At 34.2% G+C, this 25,898-nt stretch overlaps 1 protein-coding gene across 5 annotated transcripts in view; it reads left to right on the forward strand.

The window, feature by feature from the left end:
- Positions 1 to 25,898, forward strand: part of LOC148944939 (uncharacterized) — a 46,005-nt gene that overhangs the window by 17,793 nt on the left and 2,314 nt on the right. For 4 of the 5 annotated variants that reach the window (XM_089098815.1, XM_089098818.1, XM_089098819.1 and 1 more), the window contains 4 exons: positions 7,362 to 7,425; positions 8,475 to 8,645; positions 11,224 to 11,418; positions 14,837 to 16,067. In XM_089098815.1, coding sequence (XP_088954941.1) covers positions 7,362 to 7,425; positions 8,475 to 8,645; positions 11,224 to 11,418; positions 14,837 to 16,067 — 1,661 coding nt within the window. The remainder of the gene's footprint in view (positions 1 to 7,361; positions 7,426 to 8,474; positions 8,646 to 11,223; positions 11,419 to 14,836; positions 16,068 to 25,898) is intronic. The other variant, XM_089098817.1, reaches the window with a different exon arrangement.

The raw sequence follows: 25,898 nt of genomic DNA on the forward strand, positions 1-25,898 counted from the left end.
ATCCTAGTTGTCAAAATTTTGAAGATGCAATAACTCTGGAACAGAATAGAGCATTACGTTAAAACTTTCAGGGAGAGTCCAGGAAAATATACAGGCAATTTAAAAGGAACTATTACACATCCAAATTGTCAAACGAGTGTCTGTGCAGTGTTCCAGGAACAGTTGAGGGTATTACGTTAGAATGTAATACCCTCTATTTATTACCCTGTATTTTGGTGAACTAAATATAACGATACATATTGCATTGGTGTAATGGTAGTTATTATCCGGCTAAGTGCAGTAATTTTAATTGTTCCAGGGCATGGTGAGGAAGATATTGACCTAAATCAAAGGAACTATATGCGTCTAGATTGTTAAAGGGTATATCTGCAATATCTCAGGAATGGATAAGGGTATTAAGTCAGAGCTTCAAGGGAATGTTGAACAGGAGAATGAATTAAATTAAAGACACTGTATGCATCCAGGTTGGCAAAAAGACGTAGATATTTTCGAAACGACTGAGAGTATCAAGTTGAATTTTCGGGGATCGTTAAGTGGGATTTAGAACTAATCATGAAGACACTATTTGCATCCAAGATTGTCGAAAGTATGAGTCCACGATCATTGGTACGTGCATGAAGGCAGAAGGGGCCTTGGCCCCACTGGAAATCTGGGACTATAAAGTAATTTTGTGGAAATCAAAAAACATGAGAACCTTAATCTTCGTAGCATTAAATCAAAGAACCAGCTTTTTATTCCGAATATGTGTTTGTTTCAAGTTTGAAGTAAACATCCTTCAGTTATTTGTGCATAAGATAGTTCGTATATTTATAGAAAAAGAAGGAAAACAACTTAGAAAGGGGGTAATCCCGATGAAAATACACCGTCAAATTGAGCAAGCCTGAATACCGTTGAGCCATTGTAATAAGAAATGTTTAATATTTTATTTTCTCCCAGAACGTTTATATTTTCTTTTTGCGTTTCATTATTTTTTTTTCACCAGGAGTGACTGTATTGACCCAGTTAATTAAATTAAATTAATAATCAATATTACTCAGTAATGTTTAACAATTAGTCTTTCTTAATAACGCCCAATACTAGAAATTCTTATTTGATTTTCTTAATCTTAGTTCCAATGCTTCACTTTGAACCATCTACTTGGAAAATCTTTACTTTTTATAATTACAGAGTCTGAAAGAGTTAAATGTGTTGGTGTTTGATAAGCCATTAAAAAAAATTAAAAGATTTTTTAACAATTTTTTAACAAAAATAATTAACAATACCGACATTAAAAAATGTCGGTATTGTTAAATAAAGTCCATTCAACATTTCGGTGCACAATTGAACTGAATGTTAGGATTTCCTATCTTATCTTTCACGCGGCTACTGTTTTTTGTATCTTTTGTAATTACTTTACTTTTTCCATTTTTTATACTTTTTTCATACTTTATATACTTTTTTATACTTACACACTTTTTTCATTACCCTCCAAAAAAAATTCTCTAAGCCTTTCAACCCATCAAAAACCACACAAGAGAGCATTGAAATATTGACCCGTATTCCATGGGGTAAAATAGGATTAAAAAAAAAAAAAAAAAAAAAACAAGAGTAGGGAGCAACTTTAAAAATTAAAATGAACTCGAATTATTCTGTATATAAGGGGACTGCCCCCTCCTCAACTCCTTCCTCATTAAGCTAAAAATTTTTAGTGCTTTGAAAAACCTTCTCTTTCCAATCCAATGGCTTTTGTGTTTCAGTAAATAGCTCCTTCAGGAGACAGCTCCTTCATATAAAGACTAATTTCTGTTCCTCATAAGTTTCAAAGCTGCTCCTTGATTTCAGTTGAAAAACTAGTATTTAAAAGATTTAATTTCTGACTGTTCTCCAAATCATGCTCAAGTCTAACCAAATTATAATGGGATGCTGATCCTTAAATGCTTGTTTTATTGCTTTTAAAATGGATATGTCAATAGTTGTAAATTGATTAGTACCGTCCTACTTCTTCGATTTTTCTGCTTAAGGATTGAAATGTTGGATTGCAATTTAAATTTTGAATATACTGTCAAAATTTGCAAAGATTAGTTTTTTTTGTTCATGGATGAAAATTCTGTCTTTCAATACATTGACACATTTTAAATAAATAGAAAAGAGAAATATTACTAATGAAAATTGCTGAAAACAAAGTTACTAGTAGCATCGGGCCTCTCCCCCCAAAGAAATTTTCTTGTGGGGCTCCTGACCCGCCTTGCCTTTTCCGCCTCTGTGCCGCTTGGCATGGGAATGATTTTATGCTACATAGAAAAATATTTTAGATAATTCCTACTCCCCCCACTATAATCTTTTTATATTTGTCTGAACGCTCATTTAGGGTTAGCAGTTTAAGTATTAAAATGTGTTTTTTAGGCGTTTGCCCCCACCCCTGCCTACAAAATGACTCCCCCACCTTGACAATAGCTGATACGTAAGTAAACATCAACAAACGCAATTTTAGAAAATATAAAGTGGATCAACTTACTTAAATCCTGTAGGCTACTGCCACCATTTGGCACTACTGCCTCTGTAACTTGGAATAATAAAACATAGTTGTTTTGGTACTTTTAAATGAATTAGATTCTCATAATTTTTAATTGATTGCAAAATGATATTGGGCAACGTCGCAGATTGGTGTCACAAAATGGAAGAAAACAATACTTTCTCATGACACAATATTTATGGTCACTGAAAAAGGAGCTTTTGATTTACGTTTGAATAAGCTCCCAACTTTCTAGGACCTCTAATTTGGTACAAATATCCCAGAAAAAAAAGCAAAACAAATAAACATACATCCAGGATCTTGCTTCTAGAAAAAACTGAAAAAATTCCACATTTTGTATAGTGCAGCTTGAAACCTCTACGGCAGGGTTCTTTGATACGATGAATCTAATAAAGCGATTTTCGCTAAGATTGCTTGCTTCTACGATCACCCCTTGGAATAAAATAAAATAAAGTAAACATGCATCCAAAATCTCTCTGCTGAAAAAACTATATAAATTTCATATTTTGTAGATTAGAGATTGAAACCTTTACGCTAGGGTTCTCTTACATGATGAATCAAACAGTTCGTGGTAACGAACTGTAAGTAAGGAGCGACCCGGCTCAATGGTAACCGAAACTCTAAAAAACGGGATTTTGATACCAATAGATACATCAAAAGAATCAGATTTTAATTCTGATTTCAAATATATAAGTTTCATTAAGTTTAATTACACCCATCAAAAGTTACGTGCCTGAGAAAATTTGGCTGATTTTCGAAAAAAGGGGGAAAGACCCCTAAAAGTTATAGAACCTTAATGAAAATCACACCATCATATTCAGCGTATCAGAGAACCCTACTGTAGAGGTTTCAAGCTCCTATCTACAAAAATGTGGAATTTTCCATTTTTTGGCAGAAGAAAGATCACGGGTGCGTGTTTATTTTTTTGTTTGTTTGTTTTTTTTGTGTGTTTTTTCCCAGAGGTGATCGTATCGACCCAGTGGTCCTAGAATATAGTGAGAGGGCTCATTCGAACAGAAATGAAAATTTCTAGTTTCCTAGTTAAGTGACCAAAAAAAATAGAGGGCAACTAGGCCCCATCCCACTCTCATTTTTTTCCCAAATTCATCCGATCAAATTTTTGAGATAGCCATTTTGTTCATCATGGTCGAAAATATGATAAAAATGTCTTTTAGGATGACTTGATCCCCCAAAGTCCCCAGGGGGAGGGCTGAAAGTTATGAACTTTACTCAATGTTAACATATAGTATTGTTTATTCGGAAGTATACAGACTTTTTCAGAGGAGATTTTTTCGGGTCGGTGGGGGAAGGCGAGGGGCGGGGGCTATATGGAAGGATCGTACCATGACGGAAGTTTTCAGGGGGGAAGGGACATTGCTATGAAGGGGGCGCCGGATTTCCCAGCATTATTAAAGAAAAAGATCAGGAATTAAATAAAAAAAACAAGTTTTTCAACTGATCAACTGAGTGTGATTAAGAGGTCATTTTTAAAGAACTGGAAAAAAAATTCGAACTATAGTTTAAAGAGAAGGGTATTGACTAGGGCGCGAACCCCCTAATATACGTGTTAAAAATTTATGAATATAGAAGTTCGTTACGTAAGTTAATTCTAAGTTACGCATATTTATTACTAATAAAAACGTTTGTAAATAAAATTAAACAGGTTTGTAGAAAGCCATTTAACCAAATATAATATGTAAATTTTTTTTCAATTATTCATTTACGGTGAGACAAAATCAAAACATTCATTAACTAAAAAACTTTCAAAAATTAAATAAAAAAAACAAGTTTTTTTTTAACTGAAAATAATGAGCTATGTTAAAAAATAAAACTAACATAACTGAGTACGTTTACTAAAGGGGAGGTCCCCTCCTCAACACCTAACTCTTTACGCTAAAGTTTGACTTTCTCACAACCCTATTTTTTTAAACAATAAAGAAACTTTCGCGTCAAGAGCGAGGCGTTGAGGAGGGGACAGCCCCCGTCATATACGGAATAATTTCTGTTCGTTTTAAGTTTTAACGTCGTTCCTTACTTTCAGTTAAAAAAACTTGTTTTTTTTATTTAATCTAACAAAGGAGCGATTTTCACCAAGACCGCTTCCTTATTTTTGGAGCAGTAGATTTGTGACTTTTGGTAGGTAACAATAAACTGAATGGATTTTTGAAATTTAGAATTAGCATAAAAAGCCAATTCTGTTGATGTTTGTCATCAAAATTCTGTTTTTAGTTTTGGTGAATAATGGTCCGGGTCGCCCCTTACTTGCAGTTTGTTATAATGGACTATTTGATGAGATTCTCTTGTGATAAACAATTTTGTTTGAGCCTATTCATTTTATTCGGAGAACTATTGTTTTAAAAAAGGGTCAATTTGACAGCTGAATTGTAAGTTTGAATTTAGTTTTTCTTTCGATATTATATATATTTTTTTTTCAAATATCTGAAGACGTCAGTGATTTCAGTTCACTGCAGAAAATAAACCTGTTATGAAAGGTATATTTTACATGGTCATTTAAAATCTGTGCGTACCCTTAGAAATGTGAAGATCTCGACAAAACACCACTTTAGGGGCTTTTGAGATCTTAGAAATCTATTGATCCAGGGAATATAAATTCAACTTCCAGAAATTAAATTAGAGCCTAAAATATCCCCTTGGAAGCCATTTTTAAGTTCATATCTACCTCTTCTGTAGTCTGTTCTAAGGCTTAGGAAATTGCAAGACTAGTCTACACCTGTTGTGATCTCGGGAAACAATGAATCTTTCCATAATTTTGGTTTGAATCTGATTTTCTTTTACTCTAGGGTTAGAACATACTGGATTAAGATTAACGCATAATAATTAAATCTATTATTGATTAAATGGATTGATCTCTTTAACAGGAATCCTCACGCTTTCAAATCTGCTAAGTTTCGTTTCATTATGCATGCAAATTTAGTCATTGTTTTTATTTCTGAGTTCTGAGTTCTTTATTTAACAATAAAAAATCATACACAAAAAACTACTTCAACACAATCTCCCCCATAAGGCTCCATGGCCCAAAAAAAAAGAAAAGAAAAATGAAATTCTTTTCTAACTGCAATGAACAATGAATTTACTCCAAAGAAAATATATCCTAAAATGCGTTCTCTTGCCCCCTCCTCCCACTCACCTTTGCTATTCTGGTGTCTGCCCCCCCCCCTGGAAAATTTTCTGCCGGCGCCATTGTCTACGATATCTCCGGTTCGGAAGGGGATTAAGTTGAAATGTTCAGGGTATTTTAAGGTAAGGCGGATGTTTAGAGAGATTGTCGATTATAATTTATCTTTGCTCAAGGTTATAAGATATTGGAGTAAGAATTCCTTCAGACCTATAGAAAACCAACGATTACGCAGAGACTTAATCCATTTAGCTTAATAGCATCATTTGTACCCGTACACCAAAGATTTTCTAATATAACTATTATTAAAATATAAAAAAAACTTGTTCAAATTATATTTAGTGAACAAAAAGCTTGCTTCTTAGGAACAAAAACCAAAAAAGTGTTAGAATTACTCTTTTTATTAACCAATAAATAAAACTATTTCTATTAAAAAGAACAGGAATTTATTTAAAAAGGATTTTTCACAAAAGAATCTTTTAAATTAAAAGTAAAGAGCTAGATAAAACCAAAGACGAGCACAATTAAAGTCATATAGTGCCCAAGCGAAAAGCGAGCATTAGTTTTATTAGGTGATCTTAGCTAGTATGATAATATTTTTCTCTTTTTTTTGTTGTTTATTTTACGACAAATAAAAACACAGAGCTCTGGATTTGTCATCAAATAGTTCGTGCGAATGAACTGTAAGTAAGGAGCAAATCAGGTGAATAGTTTTAAGCTGGTAGGGAATCCTAGTCTTATTATTGGGTATTTTTGTATTTCTTTTTGTTTACTTTGCAAGGTGTTGCCGTTACATGTCTTAATATAAGTTAAAACTGTATCTTCATTTTTTTCTCAAGTCTTTACTTCATGTATATGCTTGTCTTTAGTCTTATTTTTATTCTTATAAGTCTATTTTTTTTATTACTCAACTTAAGACATGAAGTCTATACTTTGATATTTATATTTTATTAATATTTATAATTATATTTATTAATATTCTGATTAAAATTAATTTTTAGTCTTTTATTTTATTCTTATTTTGCACCTTTTATCTTTAAACCAAAAAAGACATTTTCAAACCTTTGTGCAAGTGTCTTGGGCTTTTTAACTTGTTCAAATTAAATTTTTTTTTTATTCTTTTAGTCCACTTAACGTAAAATAAAATTTTGCATATACTGGGCCCCTTAAAGGGTTCTTCACCGAAGTAAAGAGTTAAAGAGCCGCAAAAGCATGCATATTTACATACAATCGATGGGATACCCCTCTCCCCTTTCTCTATATAAATGAATAAGTATATGTGATGAAATTTAGCAGCCTGGTTGATAAAACCGGTTCTGAGGTGAAAGGAAAACTTGTTTTTGTTCTTTTATGGATGTAGGCTATATGCCCCTTCCTTATCTATATTATAACCTGGTAGTTTTGGGGAATGGTGTTTTTAATATATATATATATATATATATATATATATATATATATATATATATATATATATATATATATATATATATATATATATATATATATATATATATATATATATATATATATATATATATATATATATATATATATATATATATATATATATATATAATAAAAGTAATTAATTTGACATCAATAATAACAGGATTGACATTGCTAAAAGATTTGTGACTTTGTGTTTGAAATTCAAGTCTATTCTAACTCTAAAGAACGGTCCATATTAACGTATACAACTTTTCTTTTTTTAAGCTCATTAGGAATCAGATTTTGGAAAGAACAGAGATAAAGCCCAATGCAAGCTTAAATTTTTCAGGTTAGTCTTTCATTGTTTAATTAAAATGTAAGGGAAAGCAGTTTGCCCTGTTTTTTTTTTTTTTCTATTTATTTGATTAGAATATACAAAATAAGAGTAATGACTCTTGCTGAAACCCATTAAATTCTTTTATTAAACTTGATATTTGATTTAACCTTCTCTCAGTCGGTACCCGAAAGAATACAGAAGGCTCCAAAGGAATCAGTATAGCAACTAAAGATTTTGCACATTTCCAATAATAATGTTATTCACTATGCGTAATGTGTTTTTCATATTTTCAATAATGATATTATTTCTAAAATTAATTACGCTCATTTTGAGATCGGGATTCACCTAATCTCTTTTGATTTAGTTTAGTAGTAGTAGCAGTATTAGTAGTTGCAGTCCTGAAATTTTCAGTTTAATGCGATGTGCTGTTGGTGAAATATTGCTGATACGCCTTTTTGATAGTCTACATGCACGTACTGGTTCTTTATTCTTTTTTTTTATTTCTTAAGACTTTCACCTGTATACCCATAGCCTGTTTCAAGACTAAGGATTGAACACGCCTCCCTTTCGAAATAGCGAAACGAATATGTAAATACTGGACAACTTTTATAACTTGTAGCCTTTGGCCAGAAGGTTCTGGTGGACATATATTACAGGCAGACGCATAGTTATTGGAAGGTTCTACGATTTTGAGCCAAACGACCCTATCACAAATTTTGCTTGGATGTCTTTTTGGGGTAAAGTAGCTAAAGGGGGCGACATAGGGAAGGCTGGTTCACTTATCGCTTTGACTCTTAAGAAAGACACTCGAAATTGCATTCTCTGTTTGAATGAGCTACCTCTGAAGCATAACACACAACCTCTTCCATACGAAGTGGTGTTGGGAAAAAAGTAAATACTAAAAATGCATAGAACCTGAAACCCCACAGTGCTATTGTGATGCTTATTATTATTGTCAGTTCTTGTGACTAACGTATAATAAAAATTAATTTAGTTGGATTTGCTTAATAAGTTTTACAGTTGAATTTTTTTGTGTTGATTTTATTTATTTTTTGTTTTAGAAGTTGAAGAAACTTCACCAAGTCACAATGTTGAGGTCTTTGGCGTTCTAAACCCTCATTTGTTTCCTAACCGTGAAGATGTTACTTTGGGTAATTTTCCTGGCTTTTCAGAACCTTGTCAACTTCAACCGGACACTCAGGAATCAGGCGCCATGTCTTTTGACAGTCAAGGTAAATCTAAAATACTTTTTTTTTGTAGAATCAAATATATTGGGTTATGGGTTATTGGAAAAAAAACTGGGACGAACAAATGAACTAAATTTTATGAATTTAGACTAATCTGAAGAGTGAATTTTTCTCTTGTCTCATCTCATTGTTCTAAATGCTAAATTGGTTTTTTGGTCTAGGAGAAACGTCTAAAATCGTCATTTGGAAGAGGTTTCGTGAAAATTGTTTTCAAAAGGCTAGAAAATAAAGCTTAAAACTATATCATTTAGATTTTTTTATAAATCGAGAATTGAATTCGTTTACTATCTGCTGATTTTGCAAGGATAGATTATGATTTGGAAAAAAATCATAAACTGATCTCATGTGCCTACCAGAAGTATTTACTATATTTAACAATAACATAATTTTAATGTATTTTGTTATATAATATATTTTATAGTACAGAACATTAGTTTTACTAAATCCCGAGACTCAAAAAAAAATACATCATTAGTTTTATTGAGTTGGGGTCAAAAGTTTTTTTGTTTGTTTTTGGATTGGTTTTCTTTTTCCGATTTTTGCGGAATGAGCTGTGTTGAACTTAGATCTTAATGAAGAAAGTCATGCATGAAATTCTCGAGAGCCCAAATGAAAAATAGAAATTTTAGGCAAGCTTAATGTAAAATTTATTAATATGGCCATTAATGAAATGAAACAGATGAGAAATATTCGCCTGGATGTATATTATTTGCTCATATTTTCATCACTGCGAAAATTATTTATATTATTTTTTCATCTTCTAAGGTGTTTCGGCATGGATCTCAATTTCAACTTTTCTATCCTTATTATAGGGGTGCTCAATTCGCTTCGCCAGAAGGATAAATCGTGTTGTTATTATAGAATAAAGAATATCTTATTGTAGAAAAATTCTCTGATTGCAGTAAAGACATTAGGAAAGCATTCCAAGTACACAGTTCTGTTAAGTAGATTACAAAATGATCCTCCAAATCATCATTCCACATCTTTTTTATCTGTGTTTAGTATTTTTGTTAAGAAGTTTTGTTCCTGGCTTTCTTGATTTTCTTAACTTAAAAAATGTATTTTTTTTCGTAATTTTTAGTTTCGTTTTAGGGCAAACAATTGAACTGAGCGTGCATGCGCGACTTTCTTGAATTATTTTCCTTAGACTCTTGAATCTGGTCTGATACCCGCTGCTCATATAAGCTTCCCCTTTGTATATCTTTGTTCTTAAAAACAAAATCTAGAAAAATTACACAAAAGTTTTTCTGGTGTAAATCAATCTATTTCCGAATGGGGTAGGGGTATACCGAATATAGTCTTAGGTCTAAAATTCCCTAAACTAAGCAAAGCTCGGCATCCTAGTCCTGCATAAAAAAGTGATATCAATAGAGAAAAGTATGGGTGGCACCGCTTATATGAGCACACAAAATTTCTAAATTGTGAGAAAAACTATACATTTATTGTTCGAATTCCCTTTATTCTACTTGTAGCAGATATTTAGTACAGCATGCTAATACAGTGATAAACGTCTCACAAGTAGCACTGGCGTTGCGTGAAATGCAACCAATTTCAGTAATAATCCTTTGTACATTTATGTCAATTCTGTTTTTGGAGCTGGTTAAAAGAAATATTCAGAAAAGCGAAAATAACGAGAAGTCGGCATAGTATTTACACATAGATGCAGTTCTACATCCATGGGTTAGTATCTGAATCCTAAACGTAAGGAATAGAACGTTATCAGCACTTATTATGCGTTTCAGTTCTAAATAGAGAATTTGGAGCTATATTTTAGTTTCTATTAAATATTCGAAATAAAAATTAAAACAATTTAACCTGAAGTGGATCACCCCTTCACCACCCTACCAACTTCCAAGACCAAACTACAACCAATTTGGCCTATTTAGCTGTAGTACGATTATTATTTAAAAAAAAAAGTCTTATTTTGTTTTTTATTTAAGAAATTATATTCATTGTGTATTTACCTTTTTATTTTTCAATGGTTCCATTTCTGTCCTATTTGCAGATCTAGAGGGTTGATTCATATCCAGTTTTGAAAGTTTTAAAACCACAACATCTAATCTTGAGCTGATAGATTTTAGGAAGTAAAAGAACCTTATATAACAGGGACACAAATTTGACCTGAGCAAACGTAGTGAAACAGGGAGTATAGTACTTTTATCGCAATTTTGCCATTAACTAGGCTCACCTATTAACTTGATGACAAGCTTTCTATGCTTCGATCTTAAAAATGTATTTACACACCGCCCAACCGCCCATCCACTGCAGTACAAACGTCATGCCCAGATGAAGAAGCTTCAACCCCTATCCCGCCCCTTTCATTGGAACAAAGCCGAGAAGAAGAAAAGGCAATTAGTAAAGACCTTGTGTAAAGATTTAGTAAAGATTTTTTTTTAATCAGTTACGTTGCTTCTTTTTTGCTTTACCAAGAAATTGAAATTTCTGAGGTTGTGTTATAATTATATTGGATAAAAATTCAGTTTAAACTATCAAAGCAGTGTGCAAAGGTAAAAACGCCGTGTTCAAACTCTAAGATAAGCGAAAACGTTGACAATATTTTTAGTTCCAGGATTTCCAAGCCTTCGAATTTCCCGGACTTCGAGAAGAGATATTCGTCCCAAAGTTTTCTACTGCACAGCGTGCAATAAGAGGTTCACTTGTATTGGACATTTAAGACGGCATTTTTCTACAATTATCCATCAGAAAGCCATAAAGTATAGTGGATTACCCGACCCAGCGTTGCAGCACCAAGCGAGAAGTAAGTTGCGAAAATATTTTTTTTTCTAATGTTGTGACTTCCTAGAATTTGGACACTTTATGCGGAAGGAAAAACGGCTCCAATGTCAGTCGTGGAACGTAATTGGATAGTACCTAAGTGGAATTATTCGCGCATGCTCAATTATAAAAATAATGAAAAATGTGGGGGTTTGAAAGAGGGCAGTCGGAGCCAAATCGCAGTATAAATATATGCGAACAGTAGCGAAAAGTCATATACTCTCCATTAAATATTTTTGAAACACATCTAAAACAACACAAGCCAAACCGCTCTTCGTGACCCCGCTTTCGCGCACGCGCAATGACAAATGCTTAGCGGATCACGACGAGAAACTATATCTCTGACGATCTGGGAACTTCCAAAACAGCGCTATATGGATAGATAGATCAATACATTTATTCAAACGAAAGCCTAATGGGGCCATGGTGACATGCACAAAACAAGCGAAAAAATACAGCAACAAAACATAGACTGAAAAGACAAAGACCTGGATGAACTTTCCAATATTATTTATATTTAAGTAACACCTACTTCTTAAAATTTCCAATATCCAATCTCTCCCGCCGACCTCCTTACATTACCCTAAAAAATGATGCAAAGACTCATCCATCTCTCAACACATAGGGCATCTGTAAGGACCATCCCTCCCTAAGCATTTCCTACGTTCTCCATTAGGTATTAAATTCCCTCTTACATACATTACCCATTTCAAATCATCCGGAGCCAATCCCATTTTTAGGTAAGTTTCTTCACCCCAGTTCTCCTTGACCTCCACATATAGCCAAAGTTTGTGCCCCAAAATGTGCGTCATGTTTGGAGAAACTTTTTGCTACTGTTCGTATATATATTTATACAGTGGAGCCAAATGATAAATGTTGATGTAAATGTTTGTTTTTTGTTTTTTTTTTAAGTTGTAGAGTTAACAGTTTTTCAGTTTTTCTTTTGATGTTGCAGTAAGGCAACTACAAGAATAGGTATTCAATTATATTGAAAAGAGTTTTCAAGACTTGACAAGAGCATTGCTATCATAAGAATTTTAGATGGGGATTAGACGCAGAATTAGATGCAGAATCTTCACGGAAGAAACAATATCTACCAAATGTTATTAAATGCTCCTCCAAAGGACGTCTCCGTCTGTGATTCATTAATTCCGCCCTTTAAGAAAAAAAAATATAAATAAATAGGAAAAGAAAATAAATTTTCTTTTCCTATTTATTTATATTTTTTCTTTTGTTTTGTTTAGTATGTTTTTTATGTTTATGTAAGAATTTTTTTTTCCGTTGAGAAAGGCTCCCGGATGTGGGGCCGAAATATTCGGAGTATTTGTGTTTAATTAAATGTGTTGTATTCACTGCTTTATAGAAATTAAAACCCGTTTTTCTTGTTTAATTTTTTGTAAATGGAAAAGCAGTGTGGTCTAACAAATTATTTAATTTTCTTCTAAATTAAACTAGAATTAGTAGGCTGAATTTCAAGCAGCAGCTACTTATTTAATCAGATTCAATGCAATACATTTGATTGAGTGAAGACCTGTGTGTCTCATGAATTATTTTTTTGTTTGTATTCATCACGGAGAACGAATGCTTTTAGAAAGTTGGAGGGGGACTAATTTGGTCGTAAATACTCAGTTCCGTTACCCTTTTGGAGAGCAGAAACAGATGGCATGACACCTAAGCACTTTTGTACTTTTATACCTAGGGCCCAAGGTGGCACCAGGTAAATTTTTTTTAGATAGCCACTTTAATGAGAACGGTTTGAAAGTGCAAACACTATAACCCCAGTGGTTATATGATACGTGCAGCCCCAAAGAAAAATAAATATCCTGTTTCAAAGGAAGATTAAAATATCCTGTTTCAAAGGAACATTAAAATATCCTGTTTCTAAATCTCAAAATTATCCTACAAATATCCTGTTTCAAAGGAAGATTAAAATATCCTGTTTCAAAGGAAGATTAAAATATCCTGTTTCAAAGGAAGATTAAAATATCCTGTTTCAAAATCTCAAAATTATCCTACAAATATCCTGTTTCAAAGGAAGATTAAAATATCCTGTTTCAAAATCTCAAAATTCTCCTACAATTATTTTGTTTCAAAGGAAGACTTAAATGTACTATTCAACATAATTTAATTTTAGCCAAAGAATGAGCTTTCCTGGGCTTTTACCTATCAAAAAGTCCTCTTCGTGTACTTTTTTTGCCTCCTCCGCTCCGTAGAGTTGACAGCTCGCGCCTTCGGCCCTGAGGTTAGGGCTGAAATTCTTGTGGATTATTTTTATATTCGTCAAGAGAGGAAAGGGGCAAGAGGTTTAACTTAGCTTGAAAGTCTAAATTACGGATTTGTTTCACGTTTCAAATCAAATCAAATTATTTTTCAATCATTTTTGTACACATTTGTGTGTGTGATGGACTAACCTGTGTACATATTAGAGGCATCCACACGGTATTAAAGGCTTTGACGCCACCGGTGTCTGCTTTAAGCCCACAGCCCACAAGCCCACGTCTCGACTTTACACTTTTTTCTCATAGTCTCTTATATGTTTTGTATAATTGTTAACATATTTACCCGTAGCAAATACAGTGCTTTGAATAAAATAATTATAACTGTCAACCTAATGCTTTTTAAACTAAATGTGATATTCTACAAAATTCAAAAACTTGAATTTAACCGTATAATAAGAAGTATCCTACTGTTAATAAATGGGTTCGCAACACAGAAAGGTCAAGTGCCTTGCAGGGTTTACAGAGTCCTTGTTACATTAAAAAAAACTAAACGTGGTTTGAGTCTTTTTTTTGCAATACACGTGATAAACCTATCAAAAGTTATCATTTACCTATCAAACCTATCTTATATCCTATCAAACCTATCAAAACCTATCAAATTCATTGCTAGGATATAAGCTGTTTTCGAACAAAAGTGTCGAACCCTATGAATCAAATGTGTCCTAAATTTTTGTAATTTACCCCTTTTGGCCGTGTTGAATTCTTATAACCGAATGGTTGAAAATGTTTCCAAAAAGCACGATTATGTCCGTGGCAATCCTGCAGCCATCTTCTTATTTAAAAAAATATAAATGTTTCAAATTTGGAAATTAAGTAGCTACCGTAATATATTCTTTTTGTCTGACGTTGGAAATCGTTTGAATTTAATATTCTTGTTTAACGAAAATGTACGGGCATATATTTATCGCACTGATAAAAATTTTCAACCTTTTTATGTAATAATATTGTGTGTCGGTTCTCAATAAGATTTGAAAAGATTGATGATTTGGGGAGGATTAAGGAAGGAATGAGTTTTATGGGGGTGAGACAGATAATCTCTGTGAAATCCCTGAAATTTTTTGGGGAAATTGGAAACATTAATTTGAATCCTTATTTTTATGTATGATTTATTTTCTTTTTCAGAAAGGAAAACAATTAAAGCTGGTGATAGAACAACATTACCTGAAGCCTCTTTGAGTTCTTCCCCAGGGATTCCTGAGTCATCAACTAGCTCAGGTGACGAAACTCAGTTCTCAGTTCATCAACTAGCTCAGTGCTACGAAGATTCTCTTGCGACACCTAATACGCGAACTGTATCTCAAGGGCAAAGGTCACCGGAGCATTTTCGTCAAGACTTTCAATCATTGCCTCAGCAGGGTCATTTCTACGCTAAAAATCTAAATAGTTTCAAAGGAAGTGTTGGAATTACCTCAAAGTTGTCAGTTACCACTAACAATCCATTTGGCTTTACTGAGACCAACGGAAATGGTCCTTCAAATGTGTTAGGTTCTAATAGTTCTGAATTTTCGCAAGTCACTCCATTTTCGACTGAATATACTTCTACGAATAGTGAGACTAACGGAACATATTCAACCTCAGTGACTGTCCCTGCCTCGAACCAATCACCAGCCAATGGACCTCAATCATATTCTGACTTACCTCGTTTTCCGTCACAAGCTAGTCAGTACGCTTCAGAGCCCACTCAATTCCTTCGCAGTTTAGAGTCATTTTCTTCGGGTCCGATTTATTCTTCATTTTCAAGTACCTACAATCAAGATGATCCTAATTTTTCTGATTCAGTGCTTCCCCCAAACTCTCGGGTCCCACCCTCGGAAGGTACTATAAGAGCTAAAGCAAAGGCGGAGCTAAAGCAGGTTGAGGGTGATAAAGGAACATCTTCTTGTTTTGAAACAGCCCAACCCTCTATTTCTGCCATTCCATGCATACCTTGTAACTTATCAACTGTGTCAAAGGATGATAGTTTACCTGAATCGCTAGTTAAAAAGAAGCCAAAGAAGATCAAGAAAAAAGTCCCGCAACTTTTAGTTGCTTCTGAATCAGAGTTATATGGCAATGATTTCCCAATTGAGATAGTTGTGAATAAAAAGTATATGTCTCCTCCTTCACCCCCTCCAGCTCCGAGTGAAATCGCAATACCTTTGCAGAATGAAATTTTGTCGTCTTTTAATTGTCTTTTGTCGTCTTCTGAGGAATTTGAAAGTGAAACTCCTCAAGTGACTGAAAAACTGCCTTATGATCAAGGCAACTTAGGCTTTAATAATAACAATACGTTGGATATTGCTGAAAAACCGATTTTTGAAAGAGCTAGTGGAAGTAGTGACGGAAAGTCGTCCACCGCTGTAAGTTCACAGAGGTAAGATTATTTTAGAAATTTTGCTGTTCGTTAGCGATTCAGTTCATTCTTTTAGTTTGGTTTTATATGTCTTGTGTTATAAAGAGGTAAGGCCCTGAAGTCAGAGTCTCCGCTCTGCCTTATTTGTTTCAATAATCATATTTTCATTATTTTATTCTCATTTAACTATTTCATGTTCTTCAGAATACTACTTACATAAGTCCTATTTGACTCCTTAAAATTTACTGCTTCTTTTCACAGATTCTCTTGCTTTTTAATTATAATTATAACCCAAAGCCTTCCGCCATAGTTCAGACCTAGTTACGCTTTTGAGTATAAGTATGTTAAATCTTAACCAGCAAATTTAATTTAGTTTCTTGGTAATTGAGTTTGAAACTTAGACCTGCATAGCTTATATACTTTCCTAACAAGATCAAACACATTACTATGTAATGTAATAGACGCCTTTGCTATTTCCTTTCATCCATCATCTGTGTTTGAGTTAATCGTAATCAAATATTGTTTTTGTTATAAAGACTCATTTCGTTTATTTTTTGAGAGTCTAATACATGACGCAGAAAGATGAGAAAAGCATAAGCTAAAATGTGTATTTGCTTGGAATATAGTTGAAGGTAAAACTTTTAAATCAGAATTAAGATTTGAGAACTATATTGTGCTCTTAAAATTTTTTTTCAACCTATTTATGTAATAATATTCTGGTTTTCAATAAGATTTCAAAAGATTGATGATTTGGGGAGGATTAAGGAAGGAATGAGTTTTATTGGGGTGAGACTGATAATCTCTGTGAAATCCCTGAATTTTTTTGGAAATTGGAAACATTAATTGGAACAAGAACAAACACTTTACTATGTAATAGACGTCTTTGCTATTTCCTCTCATCCATTAAGTGTGTTTAGTGTAAGTCGTTATCAAATAATGTTTTTGTTATAAAGACACATTTTGTTTATTTTTTGAATATGAAAAAGATGAAAAAATCATAGGCTAAAATGTAAGTTGGAATAATTGAAGGTAAAACTTTTAAATCGAAATGAAGATTTGAGAACCATAACCTGATCTTAAATTTTTTTTTTTTATTTAAGTGAAATAATGCAATAGATAAGGAATTCTTTAATATTGTTATAATTTTGGTAACCCAACTACTACTACTATTAACAACTCACCGCAGCACCAAGCCGCCTGAGGCCAACACAGTTACGCACGCTCCTCCTCCACCCCAATCTATTCAAAGCCTCCCTTTTTACATCCGCCCACGAAGTTCCCATTTCCTTTAAATCTTTATTTATGACGTCCTCCCACCCCAGACGGGGACGACCTGCTTTCCGTTTATCCCTAGATGGTTGGCCGAAAAGAACAATATTCGGTAATCTGTCATCCTTCATCCGCACAACGTGCTCTGTCCACCTCAACCTTTCTTTCATTATAGCCCTAGAGAGCGGTATTGAACCATATTTTCCGTGTAGCCTATTGTTTGAAATACGGTCAGTCAGCTGGGTACCCAGAACAATCCTTAAGCAATTTCTCTGGAAAACATCTAACAAATCTTTATCCGGTTTTCGGAGCGTCCATGCTTCAGAGCCATATTTGACCACTGTCATCACTGAAGCTTCTAATATTCTAATCTTGGTTTGCAGACATATGTTCCTATTCTTCCAGACTTTTTTTAAATGTGAAAAACCACCCTGAGCCTTGGCTATCCTATATTTAACATCTTCACTGCTCCCACCATGTTTACTAATAATACTACCAAGGTAAGAGAAGCTGCCCACCTGATCAATATTTTCATTACCCAACGTAACCTTTTCATCTTCACTTATTCCTAGCCTTAGTGACTTAGTCTTCCTAACATTAATTTTTGAACCAATTCTAGCAACCTGATCTTGCAAAACCTCTAAAGCTTCATTCATTTTGATCACACTTTCATCTAGGATGCTTAAATCATCAGCATAATCTAAGTCCAGGAGACTTTTTGCTCCCCATTTGATTCCGTGGTCTGCCATTGCCTTTCCTGTGCTCCTTAAAACAAAGTCCATCAAAATAATCCATACAAAGGGGGATAGAATACAACCCTGCTTAACTCCTGATTTAATACAAAACCAGCTGCACTAAAGCTCTTCTGTCAACAGAATCGAACGCTTGCTCATAATCTATGAAACTGACGACCAAAGGTGTTTGAAAACTCAGGCACTTCTCAATTATAAGCCTAAGAGTGAAAATTTGGTCGACACATCCTCTACCTTTTCTAAAACCGCACTACTCTTCTCTTAAAACTTTGTCTACTGCATCTCTCAGTCTAAAAAGTATCATATTACTAAGTAATTTACTACGCACAGAGACCAGAATAATGCTTTGATAATTACCACCATCAGTTTTATCCCCTTTCTTAAAATATGGCCTAATTAGAGTTTTCCCAGAATCTTTAGGTACTTCCCCTCTTTGAAAAGTCATGTTCATAATCTTCAGTAACGTATTTCTAACCTCCGAACCACCATATTTAAGAAACTCATTTACCACCCTATTAGCACCAGGAGCCTTATTATTATTTAACCATTTTCGTAATGACGCTAATTCGGCCTCACAAGACAAATCTTCCTTCACATTCAAGGTCTCACAAACTGTTGAATTTTACTCTATATGTTTCCCTGTAACTCTATCTCGGTTAAGCAAATTCTCAAAATGTTCGGCCCATCTCTCTTTAGTTTTTTCCTTATCGCTAATTGCGACTCCATTCCTATCTTTAACTGGGTCAAGTCCGGATTGACTCCTCCCTCTCAATTTGTTAACGTGCCAGTACAATATTTTACTATTATGCCGTCTAGCTGCATCTTTCAGATCCTCGGCAATTTTATCCATGGCCTCCACTTCACACCTCCTTAGTTCACATTTTAATGCCTTCTCCACTTTCTTTATGTTTCTTTTGTTTTCATATAATCTATCCCTTAGATAGTTCTTGTATAAATCCTTTCTCATTTCTGTTAAACATAAAGCTTATTCACTAATATTCTTAGCTGCAGTTCTAGCTTTCTTCCCTAATACACCTTCAGCAACTTCACAATTTGTTTTACTAAAATTTTTCCAACCATCTTCCACATTATCAAATTTAAAACTCTCAAGTTTAGTATTCAACTGTTCCTGGAAAGTTTCAAATTCTAATCCTGGAGTCTACTAACATTTTATCATCTCAAGAGGTAGCTATTTCTTCAAAACACCCGTATTGAATAAGCCCTAGACAACACTACATACCGATATTTACTCTTCGAATAAATAATAGCACTTCTATATAGCCCAGTGTATATCACTGATTATATAAGCCGCTGATTCACTATAATATAATCAATAAGGTTCGCTGTCCTACCGTCACTTGAATACCATGTAAACTTATGAGACATTTTATGACCAAACACCGTTTTGGTTATAACTAGATTGTTATACCTACAAAATTGCAAAAGTCTGTATCCATTACTGTTTTCTTTTCCTACACAAAATTTACCTAGGCTGGGATACCATCTATCCCTATTTCTACCAACCTGGGCGTTAAAATCTCCCAGTAATAACATCATATTTCTACCTGAGACCCTGTCTATTTGCTCCTGTAACTGTAAGTAAAATTCATCTAAATTGATAACCAAACAGTCACTTTTAAAACATGAATTACTTGTTTTTTTACCTGGCAAGTCAGAATCATTGTTTTGTTTTTTCTATTCCGTTTCCAAATTTATTTTTCTTTTTTTTTTTTTTATATTCTTTTTCATTTTCTTGCTCTCTTTGCAACTGATATTGTTTCATTTCATGAGCAATGGCCTCTTATTCTTCTGTTTAATAAAATCCATCTATCTTTTTTTTCATGATTATATTAAAAATGTGCAAAAAAAATTAAGACTTTGATTCTAAAAGTTGTAAATATTTATTCGACATAGCTGAAAACATACAGTTTAAGTGGCACAGTGGCACAGGTTAAGTGGCACAGTTCAAGTGGCATATGTTGCAATTTTAAATGCACACGAAATGAAGCAAGTGATTAAAAAAAAAGTTATTTTACAGGAAATACCTCTCTAAAAATTATCAAAACTGTAAAACAGGAAATAATTAGAAATGCAAATAAACGAAAACAGGCTTTGCAATCCAATTACTGCACATGTATAATTTTTTACTAATATCTGGATTTAGCTAGCGCTAATTTCAGCCAATTAGAATTTGTTCTGTCAGTCAGAAAATTCTATGGAAAATTTGATTGGCTGAAATAAGCCCTAGCTATAAATCGGTATTAATAAAGCGTAAAGAAAATGGTAAAATTTACTTGTTTGAATATCTTACTTTTTTCTATGCTTTTTCATTTTTTGACTGTCTACTACTAAATGGTGTGACACTACTAAATGGTGATCTTTACTTTTAACATCAATAACAGCACTCTTATATACCCTAAAATCTTGTATTGATCCTGCCAGTCTTCGGTTTACTATAAAATAATCAATAAGGTTTGCTGTCTTACCATCACATGAATACCATGTTAACTTATGGGCCATTTTATGACCAAACACCGTATTAGTTATAACTAGATTTTTGTACCTAAAAAATTGCAAAAGTCTGTAGCCATTACTGTTTTCTTTTCCTACACCAAATTTACCTAGGCTAGAATATCATCTATCCCTATTTCTACAGACCTTTGCGTTAAATTCTAGTAAAAATATCACATTTGTACCTGGGACCCTGTCTCTTTGCTCCTGTAACAGTAAGTAAAATTCATCTGACTCACTAGTATCTCCGTCAGTTGGTTCTACGGGGGCATATACTACTATAATTGAAACCCTGAACTTTTTAGTCATAAAATGAACAATTAGTATTCTATTATTAATACCTAATATATATTATTATCCCAGCCTAAACAAGACTTGGCAGCTTCCTTATTCGTCATGATCCCTCCTCCCTGTCTATGTACCCCATCCTTCCTGCCTGAGTAAACAAATTCTATATCACCTAATTTCATGCTTCCTACCCCTGGTGTATATGAGTTTATGAAACTTCTAATAAGTCCAGTTTTATCACACCATCAGATTCAGCGTATCAGAGAATCCTAGTGTTTAGCTTTCAAGCTCCCATCTGCAAAAATGTGGAATTTTGTATTTTGTGCCAGAAGAAAGATCACCCATGCGTGTTTATTTGTTGTTTGTTTTTTCAGGAGTGATCGTTTCAACCCAGTGGCCCTAGAATATCAGAAGAGTGCTCATTCGAATGGAAATTAAAGGTTCTAGTGACCTTTTTAAGTGACCAAAAAAATTGGAGGGCAACTAGGCCCCCTCCACTCGCCCCTTTTTCATTGAAACCAATGAAAAAAGGATTTACCAAAGAGATTGGGCAAGAATGTTTTGCCTTGCAATACTTTTTGCTCGTCTGCAACTTCGGTTTTCATTATATATGCAAATAGGTTCTCTTAAATTTGACTGGGTGTAAATATTAATTGAGTCTCTTAGTATTAAATTGTCATAAATTGGACTTAATGAAATGTCTGCGGTGTCTCTATTTATAGTCAAATTTCTGTTTATATAATTATTTTTTATCTCAATTACCTCTTTAAAAGATTGCGGTAGGCCATTTACAGTAGATATTAAAGCTGCTTCCTCAAAAAGATATTAAAGATATTAAAATTGCCTCCTACAGCCAGTGTGGTCTTAGAAAGTAGTTATCAATTAAATAATATTGTTGAAAACTGCATGAGTTTTAAAGAATGTCTAGTATTTGTTACATGAGAAGTTTGATCCGCCTAATTTGATTGGCAATCTGGTAATTTTTTGGCCAATCAAGTCATTAAAAACATTAAAGTAATTAGTATGAAAGTCAGTGATAGCCAGGGTCGGTGATTTAATACCCACGGCAGCACTACGTCTTTATCTTCATAAAAATATAAAATCTAGGCTGAAATGACTAGAATTCCATGAATCCTTCCATATTCCCCTGATTTTTGTACCATGCCTTATTTCGTTTTGGTTTTTAAAAGATTTGAGACTTGCTTTCACTGGTCGTAGCCGGTGACTTTTGTTGAGCTAAGTCCTTCTGCCAGATTAGTCCTCTTGTTTTGTCATTTTTGTTTAACTTTTTTTTAGCGTGTTACATAATAATGTAATAATTAATATGTAAAACACGAATTTTATTATTTCTATGCCTCATTTGGTTTTGACGGGGACGGGGATTTTGAGCATTTAACCGAGGGGCGCTTTGTCCTCCTTAGAAATATCATGCTCAAACCAATACAATTTTTTCTTTTCTTTGTAAAAACAATTAAGAAATGCAACTGATTCAGAAATATTCAACCAAAAAATCCGATACCGAACGAAATTCTGAGCTGCGCGTGGTATCTTCGCAGTCTGTAGCTTAAGATTACTGCTATAAAATGGAAAGGATGGTTTGAATAAACGTAACGCTTTGCAAATATCTACTTATATTGTTTGTTATTTTGTATCTCCCAGTTTGTCACTAATCTTCAGATCTAAAAATGCTCATGTGACGTTATACGGGTACCTGAAGTCAAGCGAGTATTTTTCATTATGCCGTCAGGTTTCATTTGAATGGTGATGAGATTTTTATACGTAGTTTTGGGAAGTTATTTCTCATAGTCATATTCCACCACTAGGAGGATCAAATTGATACTTTCAGGAAGAACTTTTTTGTATGAGAACTTCAAATTTTGTGCTGGGGGAAGGAGGCGAAGTGCTCTTTCTTCAATTTTCACATTTTAAATATGAATAATTTTTCATAGACAAAATTTTGTGTGGTAAAATTCTGTCACGAACTATAATATTAACACTAGTATGCGCACAAGAATGAATTTAAAGGGAAGGGGGCTTAATGTGAACGGGACAGGCGAATTATGTTGCTAGGATAAGGTACATTATGGTAAAATCTTTGGGGGGGGGGATAGTTAATATTTCCTAAAGGTTGGTGTAGAAAAAGTGGAGCACGATACTGTCTGTAGAGCTAAAATTTTATTTTGTCGGCTGGGTGCCTTCTGTAAAGTTAATATTTCCTGATCGCACGTTAAAACAAAACATTTATGAATAAAATTTAATTTGTACGGTTAATTTTTTACTAATTGAGACAAATTTAATGAGGATTGTAGCCTAGCTGATCACTGAGTCAGCTAGGTGCAACAAATTAATGTGCACTTAGCTGGGAGAGGGGACCTAAGGCTCTCTTTTTGCAGGATGAATTTTAAACATTTTGTCAATAACAAAATTAAGTATCATATTTCAGTTTAATATTTACCATAAATTTACCTGGTAAAAAGTTGGGTTTATCGTGGAAGTTCTTTGATACTAAGGCTAATTTATGCAAATTTTAGGTTTTCATATTGTTCTTTTCTTTGCGAAAAGAATGATATGTTTAATTAATAATAAGTAGGAGGTAAGTGTTGCACAAACCAATAATGATAGAGCATTTAGCTGTAACTAAAGGCTTTCCAATGTAGTATTCTCTTTTTTTCTGACTCCGACGGATTTACTTGGAAGTTGAATAGAAGTATCTATTTTTTGGCAATTTCTGTTCAAGGTCGTTTTCAGGATTTATAATTACTTACTTTAACTTACTTACTTAACTCCCATCCGACCGGGTTGGCCTATTTGGGGCTTCTCATCTAATGGTATCATAACAATATTTTCGGTATGCCTCCCTGTTTATTGCAGTCCTCAGCAGTTCTTGGGTGGGGTGGTCAGAGAAATTTTCCCACCAGTGCTTGGGAGGTCTTCCCTGAGGCGAAAGGCATTTATTCTTCCGTCAAAGGCTATATTAGGGAGTTGGGCTTGGGACATACGCTGAACGTGTCCTAACTATCGAAGCTGTTGGAGTTTGATAGTCTGCATGATGGTTTGAGAATAATCCAAGGAGGATAGCAGTTGTTCGTTTGATACTCAGTCAAGGTAAGTGACACCACTGAGATTTCGGAGAGATTTAGTTTCAAAAGCCACCAGTCGGTGCTTGTCATCGGCTTATAGAGTCCATGTCTCTGCTCCATACGTTGCAACTGGAATCACTAAGGCACGGAAGAGTCGGGTTTTCAGTTTTAAGGGGAGGTATTTATTTTTCCAAATAGAGCGCAGTGACTTGAAACATGCGGAGGCAAGAGCAGGCTCTTTTGATGTCTTGTGAGGAGTCGTTTGTTGATGTCGGCACACTTCCTAGGTAAATAAATCGGTCGGCCCATTCGATTTCCTCGCCCCGAATAATGACTTTGGTGAGGGGGATTAGTCTCTACATGCTGTGTTACTCTCATCACCTTGGTCTTGCTGGCGTTTATCTTCATTCCCAAGCAACTAGCTGCTTCGTCGATAGCATTTACGATGGCTTAGAGTTCCTCTATTTTTTCGTTCAGGCGATTAATGTCATCAGCATATGCAAGTAGGTCAAAAAGGTATCCTCCCAAGACTATTCCCGTGTTATCGGGGTCAAGTGCCAGCACTATGTTTAGAAATAGGCAGAAAAGAGTGGATGAGAGGAGGCATCCTTGGAGAACACCTGTAGAGGTAGAAAACTCCTCAGTGAGTCCTACACTAGTCTGCATCATGCTACTTGCCTTTTCGTACATACTCCTAGTAATATCGATAATATCAAAGAGACCATCTCGTCAGATTAGGTCAAAGGCTTGCTTAAAGTCGATGAACAGTTGATATAACTCTTTACCGAATTCCAAATATCGTTCCATGATTTGTTTAAAGACAAATATTTGGTCTATAGTGGATCTATTCAGACGGAATCCGGCTTGATACTCGGGTATAACATGTCTTGTCATGTTTTTTATGCGGTCTAGGAGTATTTTCATGAGGATTTTAGCGGGTTAGCAAGTAAGTGATATGGGTCTGTAGCTGGCGCAATGGCTTTTGGATCCTGTCTTGTGCAGGGGAACTGTGATAGATCTTGACTAGAACTTGGGGTAGTATTTTGTTTCCCAAACAACTGTTACTATTCGATGGTATAGATCAATGATAGCGTCAGATTCTACTTTGAGCAGTTCTGCTTGTATACCGTCTATCCCGGGTGCTTTATTGGATTTGAGAGATTTCACAGCGGTTTCTATCTCTGACCTTAAGGGTGGTAGGGGTTGTTCCTCAGTTAGTTGTGCTGAAAACATCTGAAGGGCTTCAGGATCTGGATTTACTGTGTGATTTAGCTTTTCCTGGAAATGCTCTTTCCAACGATCTCGGATTTCAGCGCGAGAGGTAATTTTGTGGCCATTTTTATCCAAGAGTTCCAGGCACTTTGTATCTTTATGATTTGCTAGCTCTTTAGCACATCTTAACATTAGGTGTTAGTTACATCTTTGCCAGTAGTCTTAATGAGTTCAGAAACCCTTTGGAACATACTGGGGCGAAATCGTAAGTCTTTTTGAAAGATCTATGCAACGTGCTGTTTTTGTCTCATTTTGCAGTCTCAATTTTGGTCTCAAATTTACTAACAACTCTTTGCATCACCAAGCCACCAAAGGCCAACATAGTTACCCTTGCTTCTTTTCCACTCTAATTTTTTCAAGGATTTGCTCTTTTTCTTTATTGCGATATTAGCACCATGTTTTAATCAACAATTTCAGAAATCTTACGGTACAAAATGGGATGAACTCGGAAGATATTTTCAAACATGTAGGCAAAATAATAAGACGTTTAAATATCAGTGAAATGGAACTTTGGAACTATATACTTGCTGCCAGCGGGGCGCTAAGTAGGGAAATGTATGGGAGCAAGGATTCCTTATTTTGATTTTAAGGTATTTTCTTTCAAAATCTTCGTGGATAGGTAATTTGATCTTTTTTTTCAATTTTAAAAGGAAAATACAAAGAAAAAATGTTTTTCTAAA

The sequence above is a fragment of the Artemia sp. Qi Xiang Cuo genome, chromosome 13 (genome assembly GCF_049724085.1).
Source record: "Artemia sp. Qi Xiang Cuo chromosome 13, ASM4972408v1, whole genome shotgun sequence".
Taxonomy (NCBI): Eukaryota; Metazoa; Arthropoda; class Branchiopoda; order Anostraca; family Artemiidae; genus Artemia; species Artemia sp. Qi Xiang Cuo.